This window comes from Danio rerio, chromosome 5 (assembly GCF_052040795.2).
Source record: "Danio rerio strain M-AB ecotype USA chromosome 5, GRCz13ab, whole genome shotgun sequence".
In the NCBI taxonomy this organism is placed as follows: domain Eukaryota; kingdom Metazoa; phylum Chordata; class Actinopteri; order Cypriniformes; family Danionidae; genus Danio; species Danio rerio.
The window spans coordinates 4,474,501-4,497,933 of NC_141025.1; the positions used below are offsets into that span (position 1 = coordinate 4,474,501).

Here is a 23,433-nt window from a genome sequence, read left to right on the forward strand (position 1 = left end):
GTTTACATTTCTGTCATGTTTCGTCTGGTGCTAATTAATAACCACCTCATGTGAAACTCTGAATCTGCGTCTCATATCAGAGTCTGCTACTGTCCACCAGAGGTCGCATTTCGCTCACGGTTGCATGCTTTGAGAGCCTTTCTGACTGAGTGAATGAAAAAGCTGTTTTCCACCAAGGCAACCCGGGTGCTGAAATATAATTGGCTAAGCTGGCAGTGGGCGGAGCCAAAACAAAGGCTGACTTTCTGTCAAGTAATGCACATTCTCAAAGCCAGGGGCGGACTGGCCATCTGGCAATTCTGGCAAATGCCAGAAGGGCCGGACCAATTTTTAAATGTGGGCCGGTCAGTTTTATTTTTTTATATGTATTGTTTTTAAGTGCAGACAGCTTTTATCTCTTGCTAGATGTGATATTATGATGATGATAAAAAAATAACAATAATAATAAATGTTAAACATTTGGCCCAATCGGCAACTGCCGCCTGGTTTCAAGATGGGCCGACCCAATCCAAGGTTACCCGGACATATTCAAAATCTGGCAATAATGTCATATTATTTCACCATCTTTACACCAAAATAAATAGTGAATGTGGGTGGGGCTGTGTCGGTGTGGTAATGTGGGCTGGTGTGGTAACAGTGCCAGGGCTGAATTTTTGTCCCAGTCCGCCCCTGCTCAAAGCAGAATATCTGACTCCAGCATTGTTTTTCAGATAAACAAGAATGTTCACTGAGCATGTTTATGAAATATCTGAAAACATATTATGGTGTTTTTATGCTTTAGAAGAGTCAAAAACTTAAATACAGCACCTTTAAAAAGATTCCTTGTAAGTCCATGGTCTCAAACTGGATTTCTGCAGCTTTGCTCCAACCCTAATCAAAACACGGCTTATCCAAATAATGGAGTGTTCAAAAGAGACTTGATCACCTTGATTAGTTGAATCAGCTGTGTTTGATTAAAGTTTGAGCAGAGCTGCAGCACTTCAGGAATCAAGTTTGAGACCTATGCTGTAAAACAATGCAGCTTTTATTTTGGGGTGAAATTGGTTTAATTGGATTATTTGCCTTGTTTTTAAGGGATATGAGAGAAAAACTTTTGTAAATGAAGTGTTGACGTTGTCTGTAGTTTTCTAGGACTGCCCGAAGTGACATCATGGTGGAGTGTTTCAGTGTGAAAAATACCGCTTACACAAAAATATATAACATAACTTCTTTCATTAACGTTGTCAAACCTCTTGTGCAGGGGTGTCCAATCTCGGTCCTGGAGGGACGGTGTCCTGCAGATTTTAGCTCCAACTTGCCTCAACACACCTGCAAGGATGTTTCTTGAAAGCCTAGTATAGTAAGAGCTTGATTAGGTCCAATGTTTCCTTTACAAATATTTTTAAATACAATACATTATCTTCATTTCTTAAACATAAAATCACTTACAGAAGCGAACACGTATTCTAATCTTATGGCATTTATTAAGAAATTAAATTTAATATTTATTAGGAAATGAAAAAAAATCCTACTTTAACAATAATATTATTAATAATAATAATAATAATGATTGAGGATGGATATTATTGTGTAGGATATTGTTTATTTTATTTTTTTGAAAAGTCTACTTTTACAATTTGACTAATGCAAACCACTGCAGAAATGTTCTGACCAGCAGGCCCATGTCCTGTATATAGGCTACATTTCTTAATAAATAATCCACTATGAAATAAAAGCATTAACGTATGCTATGTTTTTGTTGTTGTTTTCACAAGCTTTAGAGCAGTGACTGTCAAAAATAAACTAGCTTTGGTGACAAAAAAATAAATAAAATTCCGCCAATACCAATGTTCTCAAAGTGCACTGCGAAGGAAGCGCAATTGTAAACATGAAGATCGCTAAAACTGAAGTGTAAAAATACTTTGAAAGCAAATTACACCTAAGAGAGATGACCTTAATGCTTCAATCATTCCAAGTTTAAATACTAGAATGTTCTAAATGAATAGGGTATAGGGGGATAAGTGGGAATAGAACACAGCCAGGAACTATGTTTCTAACTACAGCTCCAGAGAAGTAGTTTGCAAGTGCTCAAGTTTGTGACGCAGTTAGCGAATGTTTGTTGGAACGATGGATTTGGGGAAATGTCAAATCAATAATTATGTTTTTAACGATGGAACTTAGTTGGCTAACGATGGTTTTCAGAAACGCACTCCTCGTCAGTTGGAATTCCTGCACTCCACGTGCTCCAATTTGCAAACACATGCGCTTGAGGTGAATTGGGTAAGCTAAACTGGCCATAGTGTATGGCTGTTTCTCAATTCCAAGAACGCAGAGAACGGACTTGTGTTCTTGTGGAGATCGGTCTTGCCAGGTGTCCTCGGTAAGAACTAACTCAAGAGACCACGAGGGCAGAGAATGCGTCCTTTGAGAAATGAGATGCTGCGTTCTTCCTGATGGTCACATGACCTTCACGTTTTGTAAATGGTAAATTATTTAAACATTACAGCCTTCATACAGCGATTTATAGTTTTTCCCCTTTAAAAATATAAAACTTTGCACAAAAACATTATAAATCTTTGTTGCACAATATGAATAAAACCGATTCCAATACGAATTTCAGCAAACAAACACCTTTAATGTGTTTATACCTTTATTAAGATGTCCATGGTAATGTTTAATCATTTCATTTAGGGAAACTCCTGAAGTAAATAAGTTAAATCTCTGAACTTTAATAATAAATCTAAATAAAATGCTGCGCTTCCCACCTCCAGTCGCAATGACTTCTGGGACTTCCAGAGAGAGTTTGGTGCTCAAGTCTGCATCAGTGCGTCCTCGATATCAAGATCACATCCGGGAAGTTTCACGCGTCCTCCGTACTTGCGGTCTTGAGTATTGGTATGGCGTACGGAATGGGTCAATAACTTGACGCTGCAACGTGCACTCGTCTCACTGAACGTGACGTCTGCGTCTGCCGAACGTGACGTCTGCGTCTGCCGAACGTGTCGTCTGCGTCTGCCACATTACTGTTCCGCTGCTTTAACGTGACGTCTGCGTCACGTCTGCGTCTGCTTCAAGGGTTTGCAGCACATTGCTCTTATTTCTGCTTTATTATACCTATTCATTCTCTATCAGTGTTTTCACTTAACCACAGTTATGTTTCATTTGCAATTAAGTGCTTTTTAACTTTCTTATTTATAGCTATTTATTCCAAACGGTAATATTTATACAAATGATAAACATTTTGGTATGCCATATATGGTTATTCCTATATTGCTTCTTTTATTGTGGTTACAGCTGATTGGTGTGTGTGTCTACAGTTTGCAGCAGTGTGTGTGCACACCTGATGGCTGTGTTTGACCTATAGTTCATGTGTGTGCTCATTTGAAGGCCTTTGCTTTGAAATTGCAAGGAAATTCCATTATGAAAAAATTTCTTTGTCAAAAGCATCTTAGTGTGTTTAGTGATTTGCAAATGACTGTGTGTAATGTTTTGTAAAAAGTGTGAAGCTGACAATGTGCTTACAGTTGTGCAGATCTAGCCTTGTGTTTTGCTCTATTAGTGTACGGTTTTGCTAATTGTAGGAAAAGTTTAATTTTAGTGTGTTAGCAATAATGAAAAACTGTAACTGGGTATTAGGTATAAACTATTATATTTATCTACAATACATATGTTAAATATAAGTCTTCAATAAATATGTTAAACAGGAGCTATAAATAAATAATCTTCAATAAATATTGAAGGCAATGTTGCAGTATGGAAGAGGAAGCATGGAGGGGAGGAAGATTGGTAAACGGGAGACAGGGGATGGGATTTTTTTATATATATTGAAATGTACACATCACCAGAAAGCTGAATAAAACACTTTACATTTGTTGTATGGTTTTTATTAGGATAGGGCAATATTTAGCTATCAGTCTATCACTGTTTGGTGAATACAGTATGTTCATGTACTTTGTAGCAATACCTCTGAAACAAATCAAACCCAGATTATATAAGTATTAGTCAATTAGAAATTATACGAGTGTTTAAGATTGAGATCAGCAGTGTGTAAATGAAGCAAACAGATTCATCTTGAATGAGGCGTGTGTGTTCTGTACGGTGTTAAAATTGTGCTTTGTTATAGTGTTGTAAAGTTTTGGATGAAGTGTTTCATTTTGCAAAAGTTCTGATGTGTTCTGCTGTTTGTGTGTGTGTGTGTGGAAATTGTGTGTAGTGTTTTGACAAAATGAGCCTTCATTTCAAAATTGTGCTTGAGCAATCAAAAAAAAAAAACTGTAAATGAACAATGACTCACATACAGTTTTTTTACACACAATTACTTGTATTTCAGACACAATGACTACAACATGTGACTGATGTACCAACCCCCTGAACCAATTCTGCTAAACTACAAGCACAATTCCTGCTTTACTCTCAAATTGCAGGTTAAAAACACACTTTTTTCAAAACACAACACACAATTCTCTGCATTTTGCTCAATTTTCATGCAGAAAAGCTCTTGTTTTTACAAGGAACACACTGTCATTCAGAATTGTAAAGTCAGTTTTCCTACTTTGCATACTAACTCATCACATGAGTAAACACCTGTCACACAGAATTGCAATTTAGGAATCAGAGCTCAGAGTGGTTTATAACTGGTTCACTGCCCACACATGTTTTTTAGTTGTTTATCTCCTTCCATATTCTCCATTCCTTAATCATATTGAGGATTTTTTTTCTGCTTGGGGATAGAAAGTGTGTATGACTGAAATCCACACAATTTACAGTTTTCCCAATTGTTTACACACATTTTCTGAAAGCATGCCTCATATTGTCAGAACTCTAGGGTGAAACCCTTTAATTCTCCTGCAAAATGAAACACAATTAACACAATGTGATTTCTTCTCAACATGGTATTTTGTTTTCAAATGACGCACACAAACCATCACATCAACATTTATAAGATCAGTTGAACACTGATGTGCTGAATGTAAAACACAATGACCACTTCTTCTCCATTCATCATAATGACTTACTGTCAGCCTTTTTCGTTTAGTGTTACAGTTACTACAGACAGTACATAGGCCTACAGAAATGCATTGTAAAATACTTCAGAATATTGTTTTTATACAAAACAAACAAATACCAAATATATTTTACAGTATTTTCAGTTTACAGAGTGTTCATCCCAACCAACACAAAGGTGCACATAATGTGGTCTTCATTTGCCATTAACAGAAGGATTTACAGAATACTGTTAGTAAAAAACGAAAAATAAAGTGTGGATTTCGGCATACACTTTCCATCCCCAAGCAGGAAAAAAAATCGTCAATATGATTAAGGAATGGAGAATATGGAAGGAGATAAACAACTAAAAAACATGGGTGGACAGTGTACCAGTTATGAACCAGATGAGCTCTGATTCCTAAATTGCAATTCTGTGTGACAGGTGTTTACTCATGTGATGAGTTAGTATGCAAAGTAGGACAACTGACTTTACAATTGTGAATGACAGTGTGTTCCTTGTTAAAACAAGAGATTTTCTGCATGCAAAATGCAGAGAATTGTGTGTAATGTTTTGAAAAAAGTGTTTTAAACGCGCAATTTGAGTGTAAAGCAGAAATTGTGCTTGTAGTTAAGCTGCATTGGTTCAGGGGGTTGGTGCATCAGTTACATGTTGTAGTCATTGTTTCTGAAGTACAAGTAATTGTGTGTAAACAATTGGGAAAAACTGTAATAGTGACATTCTGCCACCTACTGGCGATTTTAGTTTTTAGTTTAGATGTAACATTTAAAGCAAATTTTTATTATTTTTAATTATTTCAAATAACATTAGGCTATTCAACGTTTTAGGATTAAACATCACTGTTTTGGTTATTATTATGAATGGTTCGGGGTTTGGGTAATATTAGGAAATAATATTACAATTTAAAATAATGCTTTTCTATTTTAATATACTTATTTATTTATGTGATGCAAAGTTAAATTTTTTGACACTATGTCGCATGATCCTTCAGTGTATTGTCAAAGTTGTGCTGTTAAATGTTTTTCTATGATATTTTTACAGGATTGATTGATTGAATCCTGGCAAATTATTATTCAAAATATAAATACTATCAATGTAACATTATTGCTGAACAAAAATATACATTTTCTTTCAAAAAAGAAAGGAAACAAATGAAAAATAAAGTAGGTTATGTTTTTTTTATTTGTCAAAGAATCCTAATAATATGTTTTAAACGTAAAATAAAAAAGAAAGGTGCTTTAAAAACAACACAATAATGGTTAATGTAATTTTCTATTTTTCTAATATTTTACAGCAAAAGTATCAGATCTAACAGGCGATAGTGATCGATGAGTTGGTCATCACTGAAATGCGGTAGGCTACATTGAACATGTAAAAAATTAAAACACAATAAGACTCAAATGTAAAACAAATTAAAAAAGGATTTTACAAAACTTAACGACATGAATATATTAATAAACAACCTAAACTTTATCTCCGGAGACATTTGTTATTTTTGTTATACATTTTTTATACGTTTTAATGCTATCTTGAAAACAAATATCATTATATATTAGCATATTTATATTTAATTTGCACATAATTATTGTATATTGTATAAGTTAGCCGGCAAAAAGCAGACAGACGCACTAAAAACTGCTGAAAAATATATATATTAAAAAAAAAGGTAGATGCAGACGTCATGTAACAAGTCAGACGTTGATGTCACGTCCATTGAGAGGAATGTATGAAGGGCAAGAAATTGTGCACTGCCTCACACACTGCACTGAGCCGTGTGAGCAGCGTGTTATGATACGTGATAGCAAAAAAATAAATAAATAACTTCACTGCTACACGTGAATCACGCGTAACGTCTGGCTTGACACTTCACTGCCACACGTGATTTACGTGACGTCTACGTGACGTCAACGTCACGTCAACGTCACGTCTGCGTCTTAAATTGCATGGATTTAATAGCAAAAAAAATATTTTTTAAGACGTCAGTGAGACGTTCAGTGAGACGTTCGGTGAGACGAGTGCACGTTGCAGCGTCAGGTTAAAGAGCTTGGAGGAGCGCCATATATTGGAACTGAACTTGGGCAGCTGATGATGACGTTACACGAGGACGCAAGACCGCTGAAGAACGCATATTGAGAAACAGCCTATGTGTGTAAATGAGTGTTTCCCAGTACTAGGTTGCAGCTGGAATCGCATCCGCTGCGAAAAACATAAGCAGGAATAGTTGGTGGTTCATTCCGCTGTGGAGACCCTTGATAAATAAGGGACTAATCAGAAAAAAAACTTAATGAATGAATACGTTTGCATCTTTAATAATCTAGTCCTGTGATTATTGCAGATACACACATTGATCGATGCTTATTTTAGAAATGACTTTTTTTTTTTTTTTTGCCTTTTTTTCTACCAAACCATCATCAGAACTAAAAGAAAAGCCAGACAAACGTCAACATTTCCTCTCAGTTTTAATCCTCATGATAATTCAGTTCACATTCTCGGCTTGGCAAGACCTGTAAACCCATCGGAGCTGTAACCGCTGTGCACATGTACATAGAACTCGCAAAACCATGATATAAAATTAAATACAAAACTATTCAGCCTTCATTCGCTCTCAACATCAGACGACACCAATATAAAGAGATTATTTGCATTTGACGAAAGTGCCGAGATCCTCCAGGAACTTGATGTACTCCTGATGCTCCAGCGCCGTGCTCAGCTCCATCAGCTCATCTGCAAACGTGTTGTCGACACCGCGGTCCGCCAGAAAGTCCATCAGATGGTCATACAGGGCCTAAAGGGGGTCACAAAGGTCATAAACACTTTATAATAACTACACACTAGGGCTGCACAATATATCGTTTCAGCATCCGTATCGTAACGTGCACATCTACAATAGTCACATCGCAGGATCTACAATGTATGGTTCACTGTTGCGTGTGGCGTTCACTCCTGCCCTTTAATCATTACTTAATCCTCCACGCCACCAGTTTCTGACGGCTTTATTGTTGTGTTCTCCTTTATGCTTTCCTTTTGATGTTTGTTTGGAGTGGGGAGCTTCAACCGGCTTTAGGTTTGTTTGGTTGTTATTTATTATGTTGTTGGGCTGCCCATCTCTTGTCAATTTGGATTGTGTTGCTGGTTATGTTATGCTAATGAATAATTTAGCTGGAGCACTTTGGTCGTTGTTTATGTTACGTTGTCTTTGGGTCATGAGTCGTATTCAAGTTAAGGACTGTAACAGCCAGCGATGGTGGAAAGAGTGCTGTCAAAAAAAAATAATACTCAAGTAAAAGTATCAATACTGTCCCAAAAATGCAGTGCGAGTTAAAGTATCTACTGTAATATTACTTAAGTACGAGTAAAAAATGGCCCTTTTAAAAGGACTCAAGAGTAGTGAGTGTTACGCTGTGGAACGCTGATGAATTTACGTGTGATTTGTGTGTAAACGTAAAGTTCTGTAGTGCATTTATGGCCCGTTTCCACTGAGTGGTACAGTACGGTACGCTTTTATGGCCGTTTCCACTGTCAAAAAGCGTACCGAACCAAACTGTACCGTACACCTTTTTCATCACCCTTTCGAAAGGGTCCCAAACAAGTGTGCCGCAAGCCTGCGTTTGAGTGAAGGTCTCGGCCGTTAGATCGCCCCCTGGGGGCTGGCTGCAGTACAAGTCATAAAGCCCGCCTCCTCCGTGTTAATGAAGGAGACTTGAGCCCAAAAAAAAAAAAATTATTACTCTTGCAATAAAATGTCCCGAAAGATAGTTCTGGTCGATTAAGGCACTGGTTATTGTGCTGAAATAGGTGCAGATCTTCATTTTTGTAAACAGTTTGTTTTTAGCAGTAATTTAATGCTGGGCGTGTCATCGTGATTGACAGCTGTGATTGACAGTTTCTCAAAGCAGCGCGTCTGAGCTTCGGCAGAAGACTGAAGTGTTATTATTCGATTTCTGTGTTATTTTACGATGACAAAATGAGTTCAGCAGTAAACTACAGTTTCTGACATACATGATCCTGGTGGAACACTGTTTATTCGCTAAGGTCAGGGCTTTTTTCGGGCTTTATTAGTTTGCTTAGACACGCCTAACCACCCAGATAGCAAAATACACTCGGGCCAGTTCCGGCTAGATTCTCGCCTGCCGGAGACTTACCCCTCAGAGCTCAGACTGACTACCTCTGCTGGACCTACTCCGAATGCCTGGACTCAAAGCCCGATTCCAGCCCGAGTCAATTGAGCCAGATGCGGCGGCCGAGCGAGCCGGCGCTGCCGCATGCGAGCCGGAATCAGCCCGCGACGCCGCGAGTAGGTTATGCGCTGCGGCCCGAAGCTGGCACGATTGAATATATAAAACCCTCATATTTGTTAACGTTATTACATCCATTTGTGTTGATATGACAGCAAACGCATGCTGAGAAGTTCGGGGGGCGTAGTTGATTTTACATAAAGCGTTTGATTGGAAACTCGACTCCGCTCATTTTCGCGGCTCCTCCTCTGGCTCCATCAGACAGTCCTTCTGCGCATGTCAAGGCTCCAATTTCTGCAGTCTTTTGCGACAGTTTGTGCCCGTCAAGCAGGCGTTTTGCCCTCAAGGCGTTCAATGGGAAAAGGGGCTGTCGCGTCGTCCATATTTTTTACAGTCATTGGTCCCAAACACAAGAAAATGGTACCAAAAGGCGGAGCTAGACGCGCAGCTGAACGCTATTGGTTTACAGAAGAGATACGTCATTCACTTACAACAAGCCAGAATGTAATCAAAGGACCCGCCATGTTTGAAATACACAGCAAGTGATTACAGCGGAATTATATAATCATATATCATCGTCCTGATGAACAGCCACACAGCCATGGAGTAGAGCAGAATCTACCCTGTGCCTCGCAGTTTTTTTTACGAGCCAGTCTGATGCACGAGTGGTTTCGCTTTTCATCCTTGCGCTCGCCGTCCGTCTTACGTTATATCTGAAATAACAAACTTCTTGAGCTGATAATAATAACGTACGTTTGATTATTGACGTGCTTTGGAAACCCGATCCCGTGAGAAGCTGACAAACGCGAGAGTGACACATTCAGAAAGAAAAGGACAAACGCGAGAGTGAAGCGCGGAAAAAAGCCAGGATAAAAGGAGCACGTTATTTCTTCAGCAAACGTGAACAAACTGCCTTGTTTTAATTATTATCACCACCTTTTGGTCTAATATGAACTGGGAATGAAGGAATGACTCTCTAACAGAGGCTACATGACGTGCTGCTGAAGATTACAGACACAGATGAGAGGTTTTCACTGACTGTGGGCTATACTTTGTGTTGTTTTGAACCCAATTAAGAACTAAATGTATGATGTGTGTAGTTTTTCTGTAGTTGGTAACATATCGGAGACTGTAAGGGTCTGTATGTGTTCATATATGTTCATTTTTTTATATATATAATTACAGATATTACAGTAGGATATTTTGCATCGTCATTGATCTGCAGTTATAATCAACTCCTGTTCATAGAAAGTTAGTAATAAACATTTATACAGAAGTATTTATGTGTGTAAACTAGGGTGTTAACGGTATGAATTTTTTACGGTATGATAATCGTCTAAAACAATACCACGGTTTGACGGTTTCGCGGTATACGGTATTAAATAGTAATTCTCATAGCAAAGACCCTGAAAAGAATAAGAACACGTTTTCTGACTGAACAAAGGTTTTATTTCAACAAACTTTTGAAAGAACCATTTTAATAGAACTATAGAAGTCTTTTATAAAAATAAACTGAAAAATCTCCCATTTTAATAAATTAAATTAGAAGGAATAAACAAGCAAGGTCTTTTAAGATTAGACAAAAATAAACTTAAACTGTCCTTCCTTATAAGCACGATAAATGGGAGACCAAAAGTGCAATACCAAGTTTATGGCTGTAAACATGCATTTAAAGCGTTGTTTTTTTTCAGTCTAGGTTGTGATGAAGAAATGTAAGCATGTTGAGATTTTCAGGACTTAATCTTGACCGCTGAGGTGAGAGAATGTGTCCACTTGTACAATGAACAAATAAAAAAATAAAAAATAATGTGTCAAAGTCCAAATAAACATGGTGCAAATCCTCAGTAAAAAATAGATATAAATATTTACTATACTATAAATAGTTACATAACGAAACTAGATTCAATTTGGAACATCCTTAGGTTTTATGTGCCAGCATGGATATGGTTGTCTGTGGATATGGATTTGGATATGGTTGTCTGCAATGCAGACAAATAGCTGCACCTTCATTTGTGTCTTTTGAAAACAGCAAGAGCAGCAGTTCGTCTTTGCTGTGTCACTGTTTTGTCATGTTTCTGTGCTGCTGTGCATGCAAAAGTACTTAGTATGAGAATTATTTCATGCAAAACTTTTTTTTGGCGTTTTATTTAGCCGCGCATAAATGTATGCCTATCTCTCATTCCGTGTTGTTCAAAAAGCTTGGTCCACAAACAAAAGCGAAACCTATGCTTATTGGTTGTGATATAGCGAGTTTGAACCAATCTGGGCATGGAGGAGGGACAATGCATCAATGTATCATGTCTGGTTTGTCCGAAGACACAGTGACGAGCGTTTCTTTGTCAAATCAGCGTTGTCAAATTTTGATGACGTAACCGCACTGATTCCGTAGCCTCTGAAAGTCGAATGTTAAGTGATACAGCACTGGAAAGCTGAGATTCTCTTCTTTATGCCAATCTTTGAATTGTATGAATCGGATCAGCGGATCAAAAGTTATTAAACATTTAAGAGCAATACTTATTTTTAGCCGCGGGCGGCTGTCTCGGTCTTTAAGGGTTAAAACCGTTGATATGCAATTGTTCATGGTATGATAATCGTGCACGTTCAAATCGTGGTAAACCGTCATACCGGTATATTGTTACAACCCTAGTGTAAAGCATCTGTTTTGTGAGAAGTGCTTAATATGATATGTGAACGAGCTGTGCAGCTTTATTGTAGACATTTCCTCGAGCGAGAATGATGTGACTGAAACTTTATCATACACCACGCCCACCAAAAGGGTAACCCTTATAGTGGAAACGCAAGCCTGATAAAGGTGACCCGTACCGACCAAAACCGTACCGGTCAGTGGAAACAAGCCATTAGTGACTGTTTAAGGCAGAGGTGGGCAAACAGATGCGGCCCGCTGAACACTTTCATCCGGCCCGCAAGGGAGTTTTTAAAAAGCTGCTTCTGAGTAAAGGCTGATTTACACTTCTGCGTCAAGCGCATGCATATGCTACGGCGCAGCCTACGCGTTGACGCATAGGCCGTACGCCGTGGCTGACGTGCACCTCTCAAAAAATTTAACTACACGGTGCAACGACGTGTAGCACAAGGTCTGTGATTGGTCGGCTTGGTAGAACTGACGAGTCTGGGCGGGACCAAGAGCTGTGCGAGCCCAATCGAGCGATTGTTTACAAGTGTGGAGTCCAGTTAAGGAGCTCCGGCTGGAAAGTTTTGTTTTGTGTTTACCTCATAGTTAAAGTTCTTGCACGTCCGCTGGTTCCTGCCTCAAAATGAGCGAGTTTGAGCCACTTGTACATTCAGAAAAAACAAAACACCAGCGAAGAAACTCGACACAGAGGAAAATTAACACCTCACTGCCAACTAGCGTTTTGGAGGTGCAGACCAACAGAGACAGCGCACAGAAGTATGAAAGCACAGCTACGCGCGTTGCATGTAACTGTGGGTTACGCCGGTCATTTGACGCAGAAGTATAAACCAGGCTTCACGGTTTGGTTCAGAATTAGTAAATGAATGATGCAATTACAAGTGAACGCCACGTGATGGCAGTATTGTACGCGGTACAGTTAGTGCAAAGCAATTATTTAAGAGTAGTTTTTGATTCAGGACGAGTTAGTAAATGATTAATAAACAATTCAAATTAACAGTTATATATTTTATTATTCACGCAGCTACTAATAATTACTTTGCATGCTAATAAATGCTTTATTAACTCAACTTCATCCAGTTTTGTGACCTAATTTAAAGTGAGGGCCATTTATGTTTTATAAATCCCTAATAAATGACAAGGGCGGTTACATTCTAAACAGGATTATTCAATGATTTTACGAATAAACGACCTTTTCAGAACAGTGGGAATATAAATTTATATAATTTATATTTATAAAAGTTGTTTCCAGGGTGTGACAGACCTTAAAATGTCTTGGTTTTCCTGAACCCTGTCTGTCTCCAAAGTAATGCAAATTGTCAGTTTCACAGCATGGTTGTGTCTATTGTTTTCTCTTTTCGATCACCTGGTCAGGCGGTTTTTGTCTCCAGAACGGGAGACCAGGCCTGAAAAAGCAGTTTACCCTGCTGACCACAACCCTTCATTTGCATGCTTTGTTTGACTGTCCCCACCTAAATGTATCAAACTGTATAAATGTATTATGTTTGCTGTGGAGTTTAGAGTTTGCTTTCGATGACGCCACAGCCACGCTGAGTTCCTCTTATTAAAAAGGATTCTGCTTTGAAGACAACCAAAAGATTCTCCCTGGTTTTTTGTGGGCTCTTAGAAGTTTACAACAACACGTACAGGACTACTTCTATTTTACATCTTCAAGTGTATTGAACTTATTCTTCACGTACGAGCAGCATCTTTGTGTCTTGAGACTTCTGCTCTCATTCACTTCCATTGATTTTTAGCAATTAAAAGCCGCTCGTTATGCTGTTTGATGTTGCAAACTGATATTGTCTTATTATATTACGTGAGCGAGTAGCTTGACCGATTTCTGCTGTTTATCATTTCTAGTCATTTCTCTCATTTGCAACTCATTTGACCGTTCTAAAACAGAGATGCCCAAACTAAAGATGGCCCATGGTAACCCTTGATTTGGCCCTCCATCCCCTCAGAAGAGAGGGAGGATGTAGGGAAATGTTGGGGGGGGATGGCTAACAGAGATTGTCTTTTCTTATTTAACATAACCTTTGTTTTTGTTAACTGTTGATCTACAACAAAAGCGAACTGAAATTAAATATTTCCATTAAATGTTGTGAATCAAATTAATTTTTAAAAAATACAAATTACTCGATGGATAAGGGACATTGCAGAAGACGTCAGCAAATAAATCAAAGCAAGGTGTACTTTTTGTTCATGTTTTTTACTGTAAGAATTTCATCCGTCATTCACTGATTTTCTTTTCAGCTTAGTCCCTTTATTAATCAGGGGTCGCCACAGCAGAATGAACCGCCAACTTATCCAGCTTATGTTTCACGCAGCGGATGCCCTTCCTGCTGCAACCCATCAATGGGAAACACCCACACCCACACACTACAGACAATTTAGTTTACCCAATATACCTGCACCTCATGTCCGGAGGAAACCCACACCAACATGGGAAGCACATGCAAACTCCACACGGAAAGGCCAAATGACCTAGCCGGGACTTGAACCAGTGACCTCCTTGCTGTGAGGCAATTGTGTTACCCATTGCTCCACCGTGACGCCCATAATAAATTATAATATTAATTAAACTATATAATCAATTGTTATAAAATGATAGAATAAATGATAATAATAGTTTGGGCACTCTGTTCTAAAACAATCACACTTCTGCATTGTGGATTAAGGTCAACTAAATGCAATCTAAAAGTGTCGTACCCAGTCCAGAGAGTCTGTGTTGAGTGTGTAACTGGTCTCCTTCCAGTCCTCTTCTCCCTCTGGCTGGAAACTGACCTCCCGGATGGTGAAGATGTCGCTCTCCTCCTCGCCGTCTCCATGACCGACCTGATCAGACACAAACAGCTTTGGATTTGATATCCAGTGATCCAGTGAGAAGGAGTACAGGATACAGAAGAGAAAACTGGTCTTTGCTTTATTATTATTAGACTCTCTCGTTATTAATCTGCGGGTCACGCGCGTTCCGAATTGTGGGATGTGATCTGATACACCCCTAATACATTAGCCTCTTTCACACAGTGATATCGGTAAATATCTGGAAAACTTCCGTAACGACTTTACCGGTAAATTTAAAAAGCGCTGTTCACACAGGCGAGGACGTTACGGAATTTTTCCAGAAAAGAGCATTCACACATCCACTCCAAAAAAGCGGTAAATTCTGACATCATTCACCACAAATGAGCTCTAAACGGCTGCGCTAGTGTTTGTAAACATTTGACTACATCACAAACTCTGTGGATGATCAATATTGTGAACAACTTCGATGAAAACATATAGAGAAACACTTTCACATGTCGAGATGTTCATGATATGTGTGTGTGTGCTGGCGATCATGGGCTGTTTCACGGGCACATGCAAAGCTTAAAGGTAAACAAACAACGGCTTATCACAAGCATCTTATTGGTAATTCTTTACACAGTTAGCATTAAGATGAACATATAAACGTGATCTGACTAACTTCTAGCAGCTAAATGTGTCTGGAAAAATATTCAAAGGCTTTTATTCTCATAAACCGTGCGGACGTGAATGCGTCTGACTGTTGTGATTGGCTAAAGCAGACGTCTCACGTCAGCACGTTCTAGACGTGCACGCGCTTATTACGGGAATCTTCCTTCTGCATTCACACAGCGCAGCATTCCGGCAAATTGCCGGTAATGTTACAACTTCTCTTTCCGGAAAATAGCCAGAACGAATTTACCGGTATTTTCAAAAAGGGCCTGTTCACACATACAACCTTTCCGGAAAATTGCCGGTAATTTTCTGGAAAAGTCTGTATGTGTGAAAGGGGCTATACAGTACATAAACACAAGAACACAATGTAAATAAAAAATAAAATAAACAACACAAATTATTTTCAAATTATTATTAGAATTCCTCCAACATGAACATCTTTGATGAAAAGGGGCTGAGTAAATGATTAGGAAATGTTCATTCTGGAAGAGAATAAGGGCTTTAAAATAGATCAATGAGAGAAATAAAGTCACCTCGTCCTCAGGGAAGTGGCAGTCAAACACTAGCGAGTTCTTTGCTCCTGATTTGGTCACTTCAACCACAAAGTTGGGTGTCGAGACAATGTCAGGCTGAACAAAAAAACAGAAAAAAAAAACATCAAGACAAAAACTATATACAATCACTGGCCACTTTATTAGGTACACCTGTCCAACTGCTCGTTAACGCAAATTTCTAATCAGCCAATCACATGGCAGCAACTCAATGCATTTCGGCATGTAGGCATGGCCAAGACGATCTGCTGCAGTTCAAACTTAGCATCAGAATGGGGAAGAAAAGAGATTTAAGTGACTTTGAACGTGGCATTGGTGCAAGACGGGCTGGTCTGAGTATTTCAGAAACTGCTGATCTACTGGGATTTTCACGCACAACCATCTCTAGGGTTTACAGAGAATGGTCTGACAAAGAGGAAATATCCAGTGAGTGGCAGTTCTGTGGGCGCGAATGACTTGTTGATGCCAGAGGTCAGAGGAGAATGGCCAGACTGGTTCCAGCTGATAGAAAGGCAACAGTAACTCAAATAAGCACTCATTAGACCACACCGGGAGCCACTAATGTCAGCTAAGAACAGGAAACTGTATTCACACAGGCTCATCAAAACTGGACAACAATCATCTCAACGTATCATCTCAGACTGGTTTATTGAATATGACAATGAGTTCACTGTACTCAAATGGCCTCCACAGTCACCAGAGCTCAATCCAATAGAGCACCTTTGAGATGTGGTGGAACGGGAGATTCACATTATGGATGTGCAGCCGACAAATCTGCATCAACTGCGTGATGCTATCATGTAAATATGAAGCAAATCCTCTGAGGAATATTTCCAGTAGCTTGTTGAATCTACGCCACGAAGGATTAAAGTAGTTCTGAAGACAAAACGGGGGTCCAACCCGGTACTAGTAAAGTGTACCTAATAAAGTGGCCGGTGAGTGTACATAGCAACATTACGCTTCATAAAATCTCTTGTCTACAGTAATGTAATGTGTAAACCGTGTGTATGAGTGATACCTCCTCCTCCTGACTCTTCTGTGTCTGCTCGGGCTCTTCCTCCAGCTGTGGTGGGATGCTGTTGTTCACATTAAAAGTGATGGTGACCCTGTCCAACACAAACACAACACATTACAGGGAAGCGTAGGAATGATCATACAAGTGCTGCAGATGAAGCTTCATTTATTTGCTTGATTTATTACCATGATAATTTGTACAAAATTTATTAGGCGTCCGTGTTATATAGTGTCAGCTTTTAAAGTCTGTATGAAACGGAGGCTGCCGAAGACATTTATTTCAGTATGATGAGCTTTCAGTGTGACTGAAACAGAATGGGGTACATGCGGAGCTAGTGCTGTTCCCATACTGATAAACCTCCGGTGACCTGTTATAGTGAGTTTTTTTCCATTTTATACGGTTCCTTATACAGCATCGATGTAATATAATTCAAATACAATCAGTTAAACAGACTTTGGCGTTCATTTAGTAGCTCAAGCGTGAATCAAGACGAAAAGAATTGGCAGGACACCGCAGAAGCTCCTTTGAATATACTGGGGTAAAATAAATGCTCATATTTTAAAGACATGGCGGGGGGAAATGTAATTTAATGCGGTGCTTCTTGTACAATCTGAGGCCCACTATAGACCTTTTTCATGGCTGCTGCATGGAGGGCGCCATAGCCACCAGCGTCTTCCGGTAGAATGCGAAAAACTTCCGTTTACAGCGTTTACAACTTGTAATTTGCGCTCCGAAAATGGGTTTCAATATCATTTTAAATGGATAACAGAGCGTTTTTGTGACACACAACTTAGAAATGTGTCTGTTAAAGCCGTTGTAATCTGTCAAATGTGGTTCCCGTCAGAAATACGAGAAAAACGTTCTCCTACTGTAGTTCACGTGTTTGCCGTCAGAAATAGTGTGTGTGCATTCCCGGCCTGTCAGCTGTTAGCTCAGCACAGAGAAAGAGAGAGAGAGAAAAAACCAGAGTACTGGCATGAAACTTAACAGGTATGAAAGTCGTGCAATTTACAAAAATGACCAATAAAAGTCTGTTATTGATGCTCTGCTGCTGATTTGCTGTTCATTCTAATCGCGAGCCGTTTGTGTTTTATTTCGCGTGTTGTTTTTAACCACGGTTTGTGTTTTTCTGTCATTTTAAAATGACACTAGCCTATATTTTCGTGTGTGTGGCCAACATTTTGGTGAACTACATTTGTTTGTGCTGGTTATATATTTGAAATATAGATAAAATGTTGACTTTAGCGATGACGAGGCTTCATTTAAACGGCAGAAGATGCCGTCTGATGAGTGGAAAATGCCTCACAGCAGCTGTTTTCCATCCTATTAGATCACATTTCTTTAAATGATCAGTCCAGGAGATGCTGCTGATGGACAACAGAAGTAGTTCAAAGAGGATAAAAGCAAGTAAAATAGATTAAAACTATCATTTCAAAGGTGTCCAAATGTGACTGTTTACACACATCAGCTGCCGACCGGAAGTTCTTCGCATTCTCCTTGCGCATACACGCAAAGCATAATGGGTAATTTTGCGTTCCAAGAAAAAGGTCTATATATCGGATATCACTCAGCCAGTGGAGATCGCTGATTTTTTAAAGATAACAGACCTTAAACGCGCTGATTTTGCATTGGCATTCAGTTCTGAAACAATTAATCCAGGTTACTGACAAATTAAAAGTCCTATTAGCACTTTAGTATGATAATGTGTTTCAGACTGAACTAGAATATTGAGTAGGGGCCTGGAGTTCTTCTTCTGTATGATGATGCGTTTTAAACCGAAACAGAATATTGAGTAGGGGGCGGGGTTTTATTTCTGCATGATGATGTTTTTTAAACTGAATAGCCGCATTTCCACTATCAGGCCAGTGCGAGCCAGGGCTTATATCGGGCCAGGCCGGGCCAATCGCCCGGGAGGTTGAGCAGTGAGGCCGAAATCATGTGGCGTTTCCACTGTGGGGCTAGTAGCTCGCAGCGCGTCACGCAAACCCCGCCCCCAGAACATCCCCCGAATCGAAGGTCACTCAAACCGCCCACTTCAGCGAGAATCATGCAGATAAAGCACACCATCACATCATCACGAAACTATTAAAATTAGGACAACCAAAACAAACAAATGACACGTTACTGTACAGCAGTACAACGCATGTCTATACGCACATGCCTGTGTGTTTTCATTCATCATATTCATTTACTCGCCGACCGACAATTGGCATCGAAATCCAGTGGTCTTGCCAGTGAACCCAGCGCAGGGAGCGCATACATCCATAGTATAACACCACATATACCCTATAAAATTCTCCGTTAATAACTCGATATAAAATGTTTTTTATAACATCCTCTAGACAGAATCTGTCCAACATTCATCCCAAATGCTCCGGAGAGAACTGAAACAGGATTTTTTCCCCCTATAGGCTTTATGACACTTAATAGGTGATTCCCTTTATTTAAAGATGTTGCTTATATCTTAAGTAAAGGAAAGTGTTCAGTGTTTCAGCACATAAGAGCAGCACGTAATAAAATATAGCCTATATTTCGTTGCGCTCAGCAGCTATGCATGCACTAATAAAGCTCTTTATGTATTTAAAATTCCCTTTTTTAATTTTACCACGTCATATAAAAACACACACTTGTTTGAGGACACAGAACACATTTTGAACTTGCAGTTTTCCCCGTTAAAAAAGTGCTGCGCAGCTGCAGACAGAAAAAAAGGTCGCCTAGTTTCTGCGTTCACTCACCCCGAAAATGCTCTGTTTGCATGATTTGATTAATATCATCGTATCCAAATAATTTATAAATAATATTTAAAACATTTTCCGGTGTTTATTTATTTTTTTTTTTTTTAGAAAATATCTAAAATCTTTTTTTCAAAGAGGCTTTTGAAAAATGAAAGTTTAATATAATTTTGAAACAGTTTGATATAGTACCTAATTGTTATAGCTATAGCTTTTGTTAGTTTTATATTGGTTTATTTATTTAATGTGATTTTATTATAGGCCTATCTAATATTTGTAATTCTTTAAATTATTTCAATATAGGGCTATTTTATCTAGATATGACACTATTGTTTTGAGCCTACAAAAGTGGACATGAAATTTGTAAAGTTTAATGTCCTACTGTTGTATTCATATAGTGTATTATCTCCGAAATAAATTAAAACAATAAAAAGAAAAGAAAAAAGCCGCTCGCGGCATCAACAGAGCTGTGAAGGGATCGCTCTTTTCCTCGGTCTCACACACAGGCATCTAAACGTGCAAAAACACACCTATTAAACTTGACAAAAACTCTCGAAAACCTTTACTGTCTGCTGTGTCTTTAATATGGTGTAAAGATTATTATGCGTTATTGAAACATCAAAGATGCAGCAAAGAAAGATCATTTTATGCAACAGCCTTACATTTAAAAGAGAAACTTAAGGGCGATCATATGCAAAAAAGACCCCAGCCTATAGTTTGTTCCTGATGTTTTCTTTCCCTTATTTATTTATGTGTTTGGCGCATGTACTCGAGTGCGATCGGAAAACTGTGCCCGCCTCTCCTTTCACTCCGCCCCGAAGCCCCGGCTGGCCCTCCTTGGCCCAAGGTATTCGGCGGGCCGAAAAAGGCTGGCCGTTGGCCCCGAGAAAGCCCCGCTTTGGCCCGATTAGGCCCCGGAAGTGACAGTGGAAACGCCACTGGCCTTGGCTCGCCCTGGCTCGCTCGCTTTAGGCGCGATAGTGGAAACGCGGCTAATGAGATTGAGTAGGGGGAGGGGTTTTATTTCTGCAAGATGATGTGTTTTAAACAAATAGAATATTGAGTAGGGGGCGGGGTTTTATTTCTCTACGATGCATTTTAAACTGAAACAAAATATTAAGCAGGGGGCGGGGTTTTATTTCTGCACGATGATGTGTTTTAAACAAATAGAATATTGAGTAGGGGGCGGGGTTTTATTTCTCTACGATGCATTTTAAACTGAAACAGAATATTAAGCAGGGGGCGGGGTTTTATTTCTGCACGATGATGTGTTTTAAACAAATAGAATATTGAGTAGGGGGCGGGGTTTTATTTCTCTACGATGCATTTTAAACTGAAACAAAATATTAAGCAGGGGGCGGGGTTTTATTTCTGTATGATAACGTGTTTTAAACTAAAGCAGAATATTTAGTAGGGGGCATGGTCTTATTTCAGTTTAATTAAATTTTTTTAATTTAAAACTGAATATTGAGTAGGTGCAGAGTTTTGTTTCAGTATAATGATGCGTTTCCACCTGAAACAGAATATTGAGTAGGGGCGGGGCTTTATTATGCAGGAATTAAATTTACAAATGAATTGTTCACCTTAAGACTAACAATGCGGGCTAGTAAAATAAAAATACATTTTGTCTTCATGCAGACTTCAAGATGTGAAATTGCACCATTCTTAAATATTGCTTGAATTAACATCTGATTATCTGAAAGAAATAGATCCATACTTTTCTCCTGAGAGCGAGCGGATGAGTTTTGCTTCAGTGCCGTTGAGTTCCAGCTCCCATCCGCCAGACATTTTAGGAAGACTTTTGCTCTTCTGGATCTTCTTTTCTTCTTTGATTTCTTCAGTCAGAAACTCTGCGAAGGCTTTATCACCTGAACAATAAAGAGATTTCATAAAACACCAGATATATTGTACTGTAGATCATCCACCAAGGCAGATGCATCATGATCTATACAAGCATTATGAGAGTATGATCGAGACTTTGACCAATTAAAATAAAATTAGCCATGTCACATATGTTCACAAATTGTTCATGTAGAAATGGTTGCATTAGCATTATTTCCAATTTGATAATACAACTCAGGCTGACAGAAATAAGATCTGTTTTTTATATATTTTACTTAAAAAATATATAATAATAATAACATTATTTATATATATATATATATATATATATATATATATATATATATATATAAAAGGAATAATCTGAACTGTTACTGTAAACTTTATTGTCCCCTTTTGGGGCAATTTGTTCTGCAGCGTACTAACTTTACAATACATATACCACACACTTAAAACAAACATTAAACAACATTAATAGTGCTAAATCAGCAACTACCTCTTCCCATTAAAAGATGCAAATCAATCGCACAATTTCAAGTTACAGTCACTGACTTTTGTTATACAGTAGTAAATAAAGCAGTGTATACAGCAGTAAATGGATGAGATCACAATGGTCAGTCCATATGCTGTTCACGAGCCTGCCTGACATTACTCATTTAATCTCAAGGTCACATGTTTGGAAAACACTTAAACTGAAGAAGAAGCTCTGATGACAAACAAAGTATTGCACAAATATATATATATATATATATATATACACACACACACACACACACACACACACACACACACACACACACACACACACACACACACACACACACACACATACACACACATACACACACACCTATATATACAAAAATACTGCAAAACAAAATTACAAACATATTTAATATTTTTCTATAACATCAATTTTGGCTACAAATTTTTGACCAATTATTGTAAGTTATTTTGTTAATTAGCTCCAGATTTGGCTGCAGTACTGACTAATCTAATGTATATTCACAAATATATTGTAAATAATATCGTAAAGCATCCTAAAGAAAACATCAACTTAAATGAGATTTGAGAGAAATGAGAGAGTGAGTGTACTCGTATATGCTGAGCTGTGTGCGCGTGTGTGTGTACATTATATATTCACACACACAAAGTAAAATGACAATGAATATTCTATTCTGGACCACCTACTAACTAAAATGACTCAGCTTCAGATTATTGATATTAAGTGTATCAGGCAAAAATAAAAATAAATTAATAATAATTTTATTATAATACATGGGACCTTTAGAACATGTAAATAAAACGTTACATATTACATATATTTATTTATATTATATATATATATATATATATATATATATATATATATATATATATATATATATATATATATATATAGTTATTTATTTTACAGTAACGACATACTATTTTAGTATTAATTAACTGTACATGTAATAACCTTGCTCTCCTTTCTCCCTCTAAGTAATTAGCACAGCAACTCAAAAGTTACTCTTACTCAGAAAACACATTTAACAAAACATTTCTAGGTACCCGCAAGTTTCCTTCACCAAAAAAACACATTTCAATTTAGGCAATGTGAATGTGAGCCTGGTTTACCGTCGGTGTGGAGACCACCGCAGCCGCAGCTCAGTGTGGGCAGAGCCCGGGCGGCGGTGAGGATCTTCGGCCTGGAAGCAGCGGCCGCTCCCGGGCTCCTGAGGCTCCAGAATGAGCGGCTGATTGGAGCGGTTCTGTTGGCGGAGCTCCTGCTGGACAGCCGGGCGGAGAGCTGCAGCGCGCGAGTCACTGACTTCAGCATGGCGAGGTTTGCTGCACTGAGAGCGGGTGTGAGGAGGTGATGTTCACGCAGGAGATCAGTCACTGACACACACGTGGGGAAGGACACCGTAACCTCAGCACTCTAAACCGGAACTTATCCACAACGGAAGTGAGTTAAAA

General features: G+C 38.6%; 1 protein-coding gene and 1 long non-coding RNA gene across 6 annotated transcripts in view; one reads left to right on the top strand and one right to left on the bottom strand.

Annotated features, from left to right (window-relative positions):
* Positions 1-23,433, top strand: part of LOC147843792 (uncharacterized) — a 1,319,745-nt gene that overhangs the window by 1,028,854 nt on the left and 267,458 nt on the right. The window lies entirely within an intron of this gene.
* Positions 7,426-23,413, bottom strand: c1qbp (complement C1q binding protein). Of its 5 annotated transcripts, none has more exon segments than NM_001017858.2 (6): positions 7,426-7,769; positions 14,582-14,707; positions 15,865-15,960; positions 16,901-16,988; positions 21,347-21,497; positions 23,092-23,413. In NM_001017858.2, coding segments are annotated over 6 exon segments (813 nt in total). In that variant the 5' UTR covers positions 23,294-23,413; the 3' UTR covers positions 7,426-7,619.

Bases quoted from the DNA above. Each gene is read 5' to 3' on its own strand.
- c1qbp (XM_087251354.1), bottom strand. From the start codon at position 23,293: ATGCTGAAGTCAGTGACTCGCGCGCTGCAGCTCTCCGCCCGGCTGTCC. The intron at 21,498-23,091 runs GTAAACCAGGCT...TTTATTGTTCAG, and splicing joins CGGTGGTCTCCACACCGACG to GTGATAAAGCCTTCGCAGAG. The intron at 14,708-15,864 runs GTGACTTTATTT...GTGTCTGATCAG, and splicing joins GCCACTTCCCTGAGGACGAG to GTCGGTCATGGAGACGGCGA.